Raw genomic sequence first — 14,295 nt, 5'->3', positions numbered from 1 at the left:
ACACTGCCAGGGATGGGGCAGCCACAGCTTCCCTGGGCAACCTGGGCCAGGCTCTCACCCCCCTCACAGCAAAGAATCCCCTCATGTCCAACCTCCATCTCCTTCTTCCACTTTTCATCCATCCCCCTCATCCCATCCCTCCCTGCCCTTGTCCCAAGCCCCTCCCCAGCTTTCCTGGAGCCCCTTCAGGCACTGGAAGGTGCTCTAAGGTCTCCCTGGAGCCTTCTCTTCTCCAGGCTCAACACCCCAACTCTCCCTGTTCTAGGGTCTCACCACCCTCACAGCACAGAATTCCCTCCTCATGTCCAACCTCTATCTCCCTTTCCCACTTCTCTTTCCCCTCTCTTCATTGTTAGATGTTGAGCTTTGCATCTGCAATAGTGGGAGGTGTCCCTGCCCATGCAGGGGGTGGGTCTAGATGATCTTTAAGGTCCATTCCAACCCATTCAGTGATTCTGTGGTTCCATGACTTGCAGAGCTCTGACTACACCAGATTCCAGAGTTCTCAGTGCTGTGAACGAGCAAACAGCAGAAAGAAAATCCAGTGTTTCCACCCCAGAATAAGAGCAGCTCTGGATGTGTCTGTACTGGCTGCTCCTTCAGGGGCCACCAGCAACAGGGACTGGAGCCACGTGTGGGGACCTCTGGGCCTTGCTCTGCAGCTCAATGCTGTGCCAGCCTGGACAGTGTGGTGGGTTTGGCACAGAGGAGCTTCCAGCAGCTCCAATATCCACGGAGGCTCCATCAGGCTCTGTGTTTATCAGGATCACCATCTCCATAGCAACCAGCACCTGGGAGGCATTCATGGCTATTTCTGCACAACGCTCCTGTGAAACACAACACGAGCAGCCACGTCCTGGGGAGGAAAGACAGAAACAGTCACATTAAGCACCTTTCCCAGGCACATGGGCAGGGGCTCTGGCAGAGCTGGGAAAGCTTTCCATGCCCCAACCTGGGACTGTCCACCTTTCTTTATCTTCTATTACCACTAGGAGGGTGGTGAGACCCTGGAACAGGCTGCCCAGGGAAGCTGTGGCTGCCCCATCCCTGGCAGTGTTGAAGGGCAGGTTGGATGGGGCTTGGAGCAGCCTGGGCTGCTGGGAGGTGTCCCTGCCCATGGCAGAGGGGTTGGATCTAGGTGAACTTGAAGGTCCCTTCCAACCCAAACCATTCCATGATTCTGTGATTCTGCAATCAGGGGACAGGACAAGGGCTACTGCAAGAAACTGTGACCCTAAGAAGGGTCTCAGCAGCCATGGAGGACATGAGAGGTCTGCTCCCAGGGTGGACCAGGCTGAGATTTTCCACCCTTCCCAACATCAGCCCTTGGCCAAAGCAGAAGGCACAATACCACCTTCTGGTAATCTCCATTACTGCATCACCCTCTGCTCCCATCCTGCCAGAACTAGGGACAAACACCCACCCCACTGCCCAGGCCATGGAGGTTCATGTTCACAGTGAGGCCTTTAAAGCCTTCAAAAAAAAAAAAAGAAAAAAAAAGAAAAAGGCAAGCAAATTAAAGCAGAGGGAGCATTTTAGCTCCTTCCCTTTAATTCAGCCCTTGATTTCTTGGAGCAATTAAGTTCCTCGGTACACGATCCACATTGCCAGCTCATAGAATCATCATGGGATGGTTTGGGTGGGAAGGGGCCTTAAAGACCATCCAGTCCCACCCCCTGCATGGGCAGGGACACCTCCCACCAGCCCAGGCTGCTCCAAGCCCCATCCAACCTGCCCTTCAACACTGCCAGGGATGGGGCAGCCACAGCTTCCCTGGGCAACCTGGGCCAGGCTCTCACCACCCTCACACCCAAGAATTTCCTCCTCATCTCCAACCTGAAGCTCCCTCTTCCACTTTTCATCCATCCCCCCTTGTCCTCTCCCTCCCTGCCCTTGTCCCAAGCCCCTCCCCAGCTTTCCTGGAGCCCCTTCAGGCACTGGAAGGTGCTCTCAGGTCTCCCTGGAGCCTTCTCTTCTCCAGGCTCAACACCCCAGCTCTCCCTGGGCCAGGCTCTCACCACCCTCACAGCACAGAATTCCCTCCTCATGTCTCACCTCAATCTACCCCTTTCTTTTCCACTTCTCTTCCTCTGACTGCACTGTTGGACGTTCAGCTTTTTACCCGGACCACCCACTACTCCAAAATTAGCCACACTTGGTTCTGTTTACTCTGGAGGAGACTGAGGGGGGATCTCCTCAACCCTCCCCAATATCTCCAGGGGTGTCAGCAGGATGGGGCCAGACTCTTCCCAGCAGTGCCCAGTGACAGGACAAGGGGCAATGGGCACAAACTGGAGCACAGGAGGTTCCAGCTGAACATGAGGAGGAACTTGTTGACTGTGAGGGTGGCAGAGCCCTGGGACAGGCTGCCCAGGGAGGTGGTGGGGTCTCCCTCTCTGCAGACCCCCCGGACCCCCCGCAGGTCCCTGCGGGTCCCGCTCCCGCCGCCTCAGGCGCCGCCGCCGCGGGGGGCGATGGCCGCGACGCGCATGCGCAGACCCACCCGCCGGCGCTCGCCCTTCCCGCCCTCCCGCCTACGTCCCGCCCTCCGCTCCCATTGGCCGGCGCGGGGGGGCGGTCAGCCAATGGGAGAGCGCGAGGAGGGGCGGTCAGCCAATGGGATGACGCGGGGGGCGGGCCCGGCCGGCGGGGCCTGGCAAGATGGAGGAGTACGCGCGGGAGCCGTGGTGAGCGGGGCGGCGGGGCCGGGACGGGGCGTGAGGCGAGGCCGGCCGCGCGAGGCCGAGTGCAGCCTCACCGAGTGGGGCAGGCGTTTCCCGGGCCGGCCCTGCCCGCTGCCGGCGCCCCCCGGCCCCGGTAGGGGTGTGACCTTGGCGGGGCCCCTCTGAGGGAGGAGGCGCCGGGCCGGGCCGGGCCGCGCGGGCCGAGGGGCGGGCCCGTTGTTCGGGGCCTGCGTAGGTGAAGTTCGGTCGGTGCCGGGCCCGGAGGAGCCTTTTTTTGAAGGGGGAAGGTGCCGGCGTGGCGGCTGGGCCCTGCGGCCTGCCCCGCGCCTGGGCCTCTGGGGCGGGACGCGCTGCCCGGGCGGGGCTTCGCTCCTCGCACCCTCCTCAGCGTCCCCGCTGCTCCTCCTCGGCTCTTCCTCAGCGTTCCCTCAGTTCTCCAGCAACCCTCTGTTCTCTTTAGTTCCTCCCTTTCAGCTCGCCTCTAAGTTCCCCCTCCCAGTTCCCCCTCCCCGTTCCCCCCCCCCGTTCCCCCCCCCCCGTTCCCCCCTCCCCCAGTTCCCCTCCCCCAGTTCCCCTCCCAGTTCCCCCCTCGACTCTTCCCCCAGTTGCCCCCCCAGTTGCCCCCTCGACTCTTCCCCCAGTTCCCCCCGTCAGTTCCCCCCGTCAGTTCCCCCCTCAGTTCCCCCCTCAGTTCCCCCCTCAGTTCCCCCCGTCAGTTCCCCCCTCGACTCTTCCCCCAGTTCCCCCCTCAGTTCCCCCCTCGACTCTTCCCCCAGTTCCCCCCTCAGTTCCCCCCTCGACTCTTCCCCCAGTTGCCCCCCTAGTTGCCCCCTCAGTTGCCCCCTTGACTCTTCTCCCAGTTGCCCCCTCAGTTGCCCCCTCGACTCTTCCTCCAGTTGCCCCCTCAGTTGCCCCCTCGACTCTTCCCCCAGTTGCCCCCTCAGTTGCCCCCTGGACTCTTCCCCCAGTTCCCCCTCAGTTCCCCTCAGCCCCGGTGGCTCTGCCCTTCCTGCCGGCAGGAGGTCCTGTCCAGCCTCATCTCTGGCACCATCCGACACCCATCACCTCTCTGCAGTGTCTTTGGAAACATTCACAGCCTCGTTGATTGATAACTTAAAGGTTTTATTTGTAGTAATAAAGCACTGAAAGGAGAGTCTGGGCTCAGGATTAAACATGCAGCCTTGGACTCCTTGCCAGGCTTTCCCCAGAGCTTTGCCATTTTAAGTTTCTCCATAAGTGTCAACTCCAGCTTAGCAAAAAGTTTGGGGCCTCAGCAAAGCAAGTGTTACTGATTGCTTGCTGTGGGCTTGTTCTCCCTTGAGAAGATTTTGCTGCTAAACTCTGGGGCACTCCACACTGTTTTGTCCCATTTGCTGCTGGTCATCCCCTCATCTCTCCCCCTCACAGCACGGTGGGGGGTGTCAGTCCCATGGGAGCCCTGTGACTGCCCTGGAAGGTGACACTGTAGGACCTGACTGTCATTTTAGAAGCGAGGACTGTTGTGTAGCTTCAGCCTGACTCTGGTGGTTCACCAGCCCTTAGGAGAGCTGCAGGCACCTGTGGAGCTGGGAGGGACAATTCCCTGCTCTGGGAAGTCACAGCTGTCCTCGCTGTGCTGGCCCTGACACTCTCTCCTCTCTTTTTGAGCTGTGAGCCACCACAGCTCCCTCTGTGTCTGAGGTGTGGGGTTGTCCTCAGCCTCTGGTGTGGGCCTGCCCTGGAGGCCTTTGCTCTCCTCACCTCTAATCAGTCTTGGTTGCCATCTGGAGCAGGAATCCAACCTTGCCTCACGTGTTAGGACATCAGGTCCCTGCTGGGAGGTGTCCCCTTCAAGTCAGGAAACAACCAACCATGGCATTAAGCTCATAGATAAGTGCCAGATTAATAATGGAATCATCTCTGTTCTCTTCCTTCCCTCTGCTGAGGCCAGGGGCTGGGCTTGTCTTCTGCCAGCTCTCAGGTGCACGTGGAGCTGAGATATAAAATGGCTCTGCTGGTATCAAAGGGGGGTTCTCATTTCAAAGCTGCTCCTGCAGAGAGTTGGGGGGTGGTTGAAAAGGGGAATTAAGGTCCCCAAGGGTAACAGGTAATGAGCTTGACACCTGAAGGAGGGTTAAACATGGATAAAATCTAGGCAAGCAGGCCCTGATTGGGGTCTAATTAATGAAGCTTCTGTAAAAAACAGTCATGATTTGCTAAATTGGAATTGTTTGACCTTGTGAGTAAAGGAAGAGCACTTGACATAATCTACTTAGATTTCCAGAAAGCCTTTTAGCAGGATCAGTGTTGGGAAGGCTGAAGGAGGAGAGCTGTGATGAGATGTTTTATTCATAAGAAAGCAGATCAAAAGCTGGGCAGGAGAAAAGAACAACAACAAAAAAGCTCTGAGAAGAAAGGCTGAGTGGTTTTTCATCTTGGCAGCTCTGACAACAATGTGCCTGGAACCTCTTCCTGAGCCTCAAATGCAGGAAATAGAGGAAGGAAAAGAAAATGTGAAGCTGGGCTGGATTGTTTAATTGGGTCAAAGCTGGAGGGGATGTAAGGGGAGTGGGAGATCAACGTGTATCACAGGCAGGGCAGTGAAGACAAGGGTGGGGAGTGGTGGGATAACCATGGAACCATGGGATGGTTTGGATGGGAAGTGACCCTTAAGATCATCCAGTCCCAGCCCCCTGCATGGGCAGGGACACCTCCCACCAGCCCAGGTTGCTCCAAGCCCCATCCAACCTGCCCTTCAACACTGCCAGGGATGGGGCAGCCACAGCTTCCCTGGGCAACCTGTTCCAGGCTCTCACCACCCTCACAGCCCAGAATTTCTCCCTCACATCTCAGCTCCAGCTCCCTCTGCCAGCTGGAAACCCTTTCCCCTGCTCCCATCCCTCCCTGCCCTTGTCCCAAGCCCCTCCCCAGCTTTCCTGGAGCCCCTTCAGGCACTGGAAGCTGCTCTAAGGTCTCCCTGGAGCCTTCTCTTCTCCAGGCTGAACACCCCAACTCTCCCAGCCTGTCTCCAGAGCAGAGCTGCTCCAGCCCTCCCATCATCTCTGTGGCTCCTCTGGACTCTCTCCAGGAGCTCCAGGTCCTTATTCTGTTGTTCCCACATGCAGGAGCTGGATGCTGTAGAGAGTCTGCAAGAATTGAACCATGAAACTTGAATTAAATTGGAAGTTTCACATCAGTGATTTCCCAGTGGGACTGCTGAGATTTAAGGAAAAATTCTTTGCTGTGAGGGTGGTGAGAGCCTGGCCCAGGTTGCCCAGGGAAGCTGTGGCTGCCCCATCCCTGGCAGTGTTGAAGGGCAGGTTGGATGGGGCTTGGAGCAGCCTGGGCTGGTGGGAGGTGTCCCTGCCCATGGCAAAACTTGGATCTAGATGATCTCGAAGGTCCCTCCCAACCCAAACCATTCCATGATTCTATGAAGATTTTCACAGAAGATGAAAGAAACAAAACCTTGGGTATTTTATGCTTCCCAATCCCCAGCAGTGCCTGTGGTGGTTGAAGGTCACTGCTCAGCTCGTGCAGGAGGTCAGGTCAGTGGGGAGGAGTTCCAGGGCTCCAGGGCTTGGCAGCAGTTTTGAAGCTCAGATGAAGCTGCTGTTGCTGGTGTTGGAGGTGTTTGCTGGAGGAAGGTGCTTTTCCTCTGGCAAAGCTTTTGCTCCTGGTTGGAAACACAGGACACTGTGTGTGTCCCTGTGACAGCAGTGGGATTCTGTGTGGTTGGAGGCAGGAATGTGGTTGGAGGCAGGAATTGTGGCCTTGTGCAGCTCAGCTGTCTTTTGTCTGAGGGAACTTCCAAGCTCCAGGATGCTTCAAGAAGAAGCTTTTCAGTTGAACCTATGATGATCTTTAAGGTCCTTTCCAACCCATCCCATGACTCTTGATACCAAATGGGTACAAAGTGCTGTGCATGGGGTAATGCTGCCCTGGAACTCTGAGAGAAGAGCCTGTCTGCCTCTGTCCCTCAGGGAGAATTTCCAGGCACCAGGAAGCTTCTTCAGGGATTATTAGGTTGATGGAAAGTTCCCAAAGCCCAGGCTTAGGGAACTGCCTGAGCCAGAAACAGGAGAGACTGAGGAATTTAGTCTGTGCAGAAGGAGAAACGTCTGTGGGGCTTGGGAGGGGAAGTAGGAGTCTTGTGGTGAAGAAGCCCCTCTGGGGAGGACAGGAAGAAGCTTTTCAGTTGAACCAATGATGATTTGAAGTCTCTCTTTTAAATAAGCAGCACTAATTCCAGCAGGAGGGATTCAGGGAAGAGCTGGGTGGTTCCAGCTGTGAACTGAGTCTCACTGAATCTGCCACCTTAGTTTTCTTTAGATGAAGGCAAAAAGAAAGCCAATAAATGTGAATCTATTTGCACTCCCTAAGCAGGGTAGAGAAGGAATTGTGCAATTTTCCAGGATGAACATGCATCTTTCTGCCTTGTGGGAGGAGTTCAGGGAATTCTGACCATCACCACCACTCCAGGGTTGGTGAAGTTGGGGCACTTGGGGTTTGTTTTACCAGTTTGGCTGCTGCTGGAGGTGGGGCAGTGCAGCTGGATTGTCACTCCAGCTTCAGTCAGTGCACAAATGGTGGAGCCTGGGAAGCTCCTTGAGCAGTTTTAACATGATGGATTTGAATCTTCTCTTCTTCATTCTTCTGGCCAGTCCCTGGAGGATAGTAGATGACTGTGGAGGTGCTTTCACCATGGGAGCCATCGGAGGTGGCATTTTCCAGGCTATCAAGGGCTTCAGGAATTCTCCAGTGGTAAGTAAAAACATGTGATTGTGCACTCAGGGGACAGTCCTGCCCCCTCTGCCCATCTCCATCACCCAAGGGGAGGGACAAGAGATCCCCCTGCAGCCACTGAAGCTGATTATTGCTGCATGTCATTAATCCCACCCAAGAGGGTGGATCTGGTGAGCAGCTCAGGAGCCAGATGGGACCTTCATTGTCCTGGGTAAAAGTGCAGCTTTTCCTGGTGGATCTGATGGCAGATGTGGGACACAGCCCCCCCTGAGGGACATCTCCCTGGAGATGGGGACCTGGAGGGCTCAGCAGAATGTGGCCATCTGGGCTTGCTGCATGTAGAGGAGGAAATTCTTTGCTGTGAGGGTGGTGAGACCCTGGCCCAGGTTGCCCAGGGAAGCTGTGGCTGCCCCATCTCTGGCAGTGTTGAAGGGCAGGTTGGATGGGGCTTGGAGCAACCTGGGCTGCTGGGAGGTGTCCCTGCCCGTGCAGGGGATCTTTAGGGTCCCTTCCACCCCAAACCCATCATGATTCTAAAGTTACCTTGCAAAAAGTGTCACTTTGATGTTTCCTTCAGGCCACTCACACAGACTTGAAGCTCAGATGGTTCGGTGCCTTGGGGCTGTGCTTCATTTCTTTAGATCTAAAGCAGTGATAAATATCAAAGCACCTGTAAAATGCATTTATCTGTCACCTTTTGGGGGTGCTCAGAAAGGTGTTTGCCTTGGGGGGAGTTTATGTGCAGCCAAATCTGGCTGTGACACTTGATTCTGATTTTAATTGTCATTTCTCTTTCACTGCAGGGTGTGAACCACCGGCTGCGGGGCAGTTTGACAGCCATCAAAACAAGAGCTCCCCAGCTGGGAGGTAATTCATGAATTCCTGTTACAACCAGTTGGTAAATAACCCCAGTTTGGGAACATCACATGGGACAAGTGGAGTGACACCTGGGCTGGGTTTCATGGGTCTGTTAATCCAGGCAATAAGTCAATATAGACCTGGTGCATCTAGAATCAGTTTAGGTGTGGAGGAAACATGTTTGTGTTCATGGTGTGTTCAAGCTATTATTATTAATGGCTTTAATAATTGTCATATGTTAACCTCCCCGGGGGACTGTGCATCCTGTGCAGGGTTTTAAAAAAGAAACAGCATTGATTCCTTAAAATGATCCCACTCAGGGAAACCATGAAGTGGATGGTGGGAGTGGGGAGGAGTTCAGGCTGTTCCCCTGGGCTCAGCCAGGGAAGTGTCTGCTGATTTTGTGGAGGGAATTTTGAGTCTAAAAAGCCTAAAAAATCACAGCACTGCAGCTGGAGTCAAAAGAAGGTGCCCAGAGAGAGGCTTCTCCTGCTCTGTAGCTGCTGTTAAGCTGTATAAAGCATTGAGAAATCTCAAGTGTAGGAGGCCTGAACTTGTTCTAAATAGTTTGCCCACAATGAGCTTGGAGATCAATATTTCTTCTCATTTATAACACACATTATTGATAAAAGTCTGTAGAATTTGCATTCTGGGAACTGCCATGTGGCTTGGAATGGTTTGGGTTGGAAGGGACCTTCAAGATCATCCAGATCCAACCCCCTGCATGGGCAGGGACACCTCCCACCAGCCCAGGTTGCTCCAAGCCCCATCCAACCTGCCCTTCAACACTGCCAGGGATGGGGCAGCCACAGCTTCCCTGGGCAACCTGGGCCAGGCTCTCACCCCCCTCACAGCAAAGAATTTCCTCCTCATCTCCAACCTCAATCTCCCTCTTCCACTTTTCATCCATCACCCCTTGTCCTCTCACATAACTGGCTCTATCTAAGAGGTTGTGCTCTAACTGTGTGCATGTCCAACCTGTGTGTGTCCCCTGGCAGGCTGAGGGTTCTTCTCACTGTTGATTTGAACCAGAACATGTAGTTCTGGTTTGGGTTTGCATGTTCTTCTGTGCCTGCAAGCAGAGCACCCCCCTCTGCCCCATCCCTTGCTCACAGGGCTGCAGCACAACTGGTTCCTCTGCCTTCCCCAAACTGGTTTCTCTCCTGAACAGGGAGCTTTGCTGTCTGGGGAGGCCTCTTCTCCATGATTGACTGCAGCATGGTCCGAATGAGGGGGAAGGAAGATCCATGGAATTCAATCACAAGTGGAGCCCTGACTGGAGCCATCTTAGCTGCCAGAAGTAAGAAACTGAGCACTGGGGAGGGTAGGAATTGAAAAACTTGGAATTCTCCTTGTACAGTTGTCATGGTTACAGTGGAGCAACCATTTGTGGCACCTTGGAATTTAATTTCTCAGAGAAATGGAAAGAGAAGCTGGAAACTTCTGTCCTGAGCTTATGAAAGTAATGATGATGTTCTGAGGCATCACCAGTGTTCCTTTGTTTCCTTAATTAGGCCAGGGGGGGGGGGAGGGGGAGATACCCAGTAATTATCCTTTCATTTGGTGACATTAATGAAGCTTCATGGCTGCCAAATTACTGCTGCTGAGCCTGGAGAGTGGGAGAGAGAGCAAAAAGTCTCATGTTGGGCTTTTTCTTTTCAGATGGCCCCGTGGCCATGGTTGGATCTGCTGCCATGGGGGGGATTCTGCTGGCTTTAATTGAAGGAGCTGGGATCCTGTTGACAAGATTTGCCTCCACGCAGTTCACAAATGGTGAGGAGCCACCAGACCATGAGGTCTTTAGTGATGTCCCTCCTCCAGTCACCTCTTGTCACAGAGTCAGTCTCCTCTGCCAGTTGCCTGCAACGTGTCTCCTCCTTGACTTTCTGCAGCCACATGTTGCTGCTGAGATGAGTAGCACCAGCTCCTTCCCACTAGACGTGGCTGAAAGGAGAGATGTCCCCATCTTCTGCCTCTCTGATTGTGGCAGCAGTGGTTTAGTCACCACTGGGTGATACAAGAGGTCAAGGGAACAAAGTTGTGGGCAGGAGAGATGTTTTTTTTTCCTCAACTGCTTCAAAAACTCGAGTCCTTTTTATTTTCTCTAAGTGAAACACAAGCTGAGGTGTCAACAGCCATTTGTGTCAGAACCTGCCTGTGCAAAACACTTAATATCTTTACTTCCCCACTGTATTTTGGGAGGAAAACAGAAAAAAACAGTGTCCCTGCCCGTGGAGGGAGGTTGGGTCTAGATGATCTTTAAAGTCTCTTCCAACCCAAACCAGTCTGGGATTCTATGATACGATTCTCAGTGTTGGAAGGGTTAGTAGCAAACCCCTAATTCCTGAGAAGTTTCCTTTCTCAGGTTTGTTTGCTGGTGTTCTTTGATCTAAATTATAGCAGTTTATGGTTTTAATACCAAGAAATGTAAAAGTTAATCTTCCTGCTTTAGAGGAAGGCTGATATTTGCCTGGGACAATTTATTCTCTCCCAGTCAGCATTCATTGAAGGTACAAGACAGCTGGGGAGGGACCAGGGAGACCTTAGAGCAGCTTCCAGTGCCTGAAGGGGCTCCAGGAAAGCTGGGGAGGGACTTGGGACAAGGGCAGGGAGGGATGGGATGAGGGGGATGGATGAAAAGTGGAAGAGAGAGATGGAGGTTGGACATGAGGAGGAAATTCTTTGCTGTGAGGGTGGTGAGAGCCTGGCCCAGGTTGCCCAGGGAAGCTGTGGCTGCCCCATCCCTGGCAGTGTTGAAGGGCAGGTTGGATGGGGCTTGGAGCAGCCTGGGCTGGTGGGAGGTGTCCCTGCCCGTGCAGAGAGTTGGATCTAGATGATCTTTAAGGTCCCTTCCCACCCAACCCATCCCATGATCTGGTTCTGTCTCTTCCCTCCAGCACAGCCTCACTCAGAGCAGTCGGGGAGCTGACTCCGCAGTGCCCTGTCCCGTGTCACTGCTGTCCTGCCAGGCAAGTTTCCCTGGGACAACCTTCACAGTGGCTCAGGTCAGCTGAAGGGCAGGAAGGCACAGGCTGCCAGCTCCTCTAGGTGGCTGAAAACATTTCCCTCTTGCTGCTCTGATTCATTTCCTTATTAATAAAAAAGACAAAAGCACAGTCCTCGTCAGGGTGAGGCTCTTGTCAGTGTGTAAAGCTCTTGAACTCCTTTGAATGACAGAAGAGTCCACTGTGGAGTCTGGTTCTGGCTTCAGTACCTTCAGAGGGGATTGATACTAAACCTGCTGTGACTGTTTCACAGAGTCATAGAGTGGTGGGGCTGGAAGGGACCTCTCAAGATCATCTTAGTCCCACCCCCTGTAGAGCAGGGTCACCTACAGCAGATCCCACAGGGACACCTCCAGAGGGTTTGGGATGTCTCCAGAGAAGGAGACTCCAGCACCTCCCTGGGCAGCCTGTCCCAGGGCTCTGTCACCCTCACAGTCAAGAAGTTCCTCCTCATGTTCAGCTGGAACCTCCTGTGCTCCAGCTTGTGCCCATTGCCCCTTGTCCTGTCACTGGGCACCACTGAGGAGAGTCTGGCCCCAGACTCTTTCATGGTGTCAGAAGGAAGAATCTCTTTGTCTTTCTTAAGCCCCTGGCCCAGGCTGCCCAGGGAAGCTGTGGCTGCCCCATCCCTGGCAGTGTTGAAGGGCAGGTTGGATGGGGCTTGGAGCAGCCTGGGCTGGTGGGAGGTGTCCCTGCCCATGGCAGTTGGATCTAGATGATCTTTGAGGTCCTTTCCAACCCAAACCATCCCATGATCTGATCCTATGATCCTTTTTCCCCTCTTCCTACAGGCCCTCAGTTTTCAGATGACCCCTCCCAGCTGCAGCCCGCGCCGTTTGGTGACTACAGACAATACCAGTGACCATCCTCCTCCTCCTCTTCCTCCTCCTCCTCTTCCTCCTCCTCATACCCAAGCTGTCACTTCAAAGGCTGGAGGACCAAGTCATGGTATGTCTCCACCACGGGTAGCCTCTGACTCCAACCACACCACCCGGGACCTGCAGCACTTCTCAGTGGGAAACAGGAGAACTCTTAGAAGATGATAAATCTATTTATTCATGATCAGAATCCATGGCTGTAATGTTGATACCTGTCTGATAGAATACATGGAGGTTTAAGACCAGGACCAAATGGAATTTTGTCATCCTTTGGACGTGGACTGAAGTGAAAGTCTTTGGAGTCTCCTCTGGGCTGTGGCCTTGGCCACCAACAGTGCACACAGTTGGGCTTTAGCCTCTTCCCCATGGGATTTAGGTCACTACCTACATTTCAGATCCAGGACAAGAATTAATCTACAGACAGTTTTACATTCCTAAAGGGAATATTCTCAGGAGAATGTGCAAGCCACTAAAAATTACCTCCAGCAATATGTATTTTACTGCTGGGTTTGTTTTCAACACCCCCACCACACAGCTGGAGTCCTTTGGTTAGAGCAGAACCTGCCTCAGGTGGACCAACAGGCTGCAGCCCCCCTGTCTCACCCTGAGGCCCCAGCCCCCTTAGCAAGGGGTCAGCAGCCAACTTAACTCCTCACCCCTGCTCCTGCTGCCTGTGGCTTTTGCAGGAGGCTCCCAGGGGAATGGCACAGCCAGCTGCCCCTCGTCAGGCTGGAGGGGGCTGTGGGTAGGGGCAGGAGACCCCCTGGGGCTGGGGAGGGGGCTGGGGGGGAGCAGTGCACATGTGCTGCAAGCCCAGCTCCAGCCTTTCACCCCAGGTCCCACCCTCAGCACAATGACAGCACCTGCTCCATTTTCCTCTCCTGAAACTCCAGTTCTGGAGGCACCTTCCATCTTGCCAGCAGTTAAAAAAGCCCAATGGGGTTTTCTGTCAATACCAGTTGACAGTGTGGCCTGTTGGCAGGGAGGGGCTTCAGGAGAGCTGGGGAGGGACTTGGGACAAGGGCAGGGAGGCATGGGATGAGGGGGATGGATGAAAAGTGGGAGAGGGAGATGGAGGTTGGACATGAGGAGGAAATTCTTTGGTGTGAGGGTGGTGAGAACCTGGCCCAGGTTGCCCAGGGAAGCTGTGGCTGCCCCATCCCTGGCAGTGTTGAAGGGCAGGTTGGATGGGGCTTGGAGCAGCCTGGGCTGGTGGGAGGTGTCCCTGCCCATGCAGGGGGTTGGGACTGGATGATCTTGAAGGTCCCTTCCCACCCAACCCATCCCATGATTCTGTCACTATGAGTATCCATATTCCAGCCTTGCTCATGGTACCTGAGCTGCTCTGTGGCTTTTCCTCTGCCCGGGAAGGATCTTGGTCTCTGCTCTGTCAGGGAACCGAGTCAGACGCATGTAGCAGGAGGAGAGGGTGACAGTGACACTGCAGGGGTCACAAATGGGTGAGTGAGGACTGTACAAAACGTGTGCAGTGCACAGGGCCACCTCCTGTGTCCTGTCACCCTGTGAAAGTGACATTTCCCCATTGCCACCCCCCAGCCTATCCCAGAGCTGCTCCAGGATGGCTGAGACTTGTGTCCCTGGTACCTTCCTGTTCCAGGTGCTCTCTGAAGGCTCCTCCTGCTGAGCTCCTTGCCTGGTGGATTTTTAAGACCATGTTCTTGCTCTGTGTCACTCGGCCAGTGCTGTCCCCTCTTCCCAGTTAAGATCCCAGCCCCAGAGTGGGGAAGGCTGATCTTGGAGGTTGAATTACACCCACAGAGCCTTCCCTGTGCATCCCAAGTGTCACTCCCCAGGGTGATTGTTCAGACCTTGGTGCAGCTCCAGGGTTTCACTCTCCAGCCCTGGCAGCTCTGAGCTGTCCCTGGGGGGTTGGCTGGGAGGGGAGAGGACACCTGGAGCTCCTGGCCTGCATTTAAGCAGCAACCTGGATGACTTGGGTGCTTGGTCTGGGGGGGGGGGACACACACGCAGGGGTGCACAAAACCTGCTGGAGATGGAGGTACCCCAGGGGAACCTGCTGCTCCCCACCCTGGGGGGCTGCAGCCTGGCCTGCCCTGCTGGTCCCCAAGGCCTGGCCATGGCCAAACCCCAAAAAAGGCCACACAACCTTTCCAACCTGGGCTG

At 54.6% G+C, this 14,295-nt stretch overlaps 1 protein-coding gene across 3 annotated transcripts; it reads left to right on the top strand.

The window, feature by feature from the left end:
• Positions 1 to 2,631: 2,631 nt before the first annotated feature.
• Positions 2,632 to 12,403, top strand: TIMM17A (translocase of inner mitochondrial membrane 17A). 3 transcript variants are annotated; one of them, XM_051639300.1, is made up of 7 exons: positions 2,632 to 2,687; positions 7,328 to 7,427; positions 8,213 to 8,276; positions 9,439 to 9,567; positions 9,930 to 10,040; positions 11,170 to 11,236; positions 12,064 to 12,403. In XM_051639300.1, exons 1-7 carry the CDS (start codon positions 2,662 to 2,664, stop codon positions 12,080 to 12,082), a joined length of 516 nt encoding a protein of 171 aa, XP_051495260.1. In that variant the 5' UTR covers positions 2,632 to 2,661; the 3' UTR covers positions 12,083 to 12,403. The 3 variants fall into 3 exon arrangements, with proteins under 3 accessions (XP_051495260.1, XP_051495262.1, XP_051495261.1); XM_051639302.1 differs by having other exon boundaries at positions 11,165 to 11,236; XM_051639301.1 differs by lacking the exon at positions 11,170 to 11,236.
• The last annotated feature ends 1,892 nt before the right edge of the window (positions 12,404 to 14,295 follow it).

This window comes from Apus apus, chromosome 23 (assembly GCF_020740795.1).
Source record: "Apus apus isolate bApuApu2 chromosome 23, bApuApu2.pri.cur, whole genome shotgun sequence".
Taxonomy (NCBI): domain Eukaryota; kingdom Metazoa; phylum Chordata; class Aves; order Apodiformes; family Apodidae; genus Apus; species Apus apus.
Note: the sequence above shows the minus strand (reverse complement) of the source record. Positions and strands in the feature narration are given on the sequence as shown.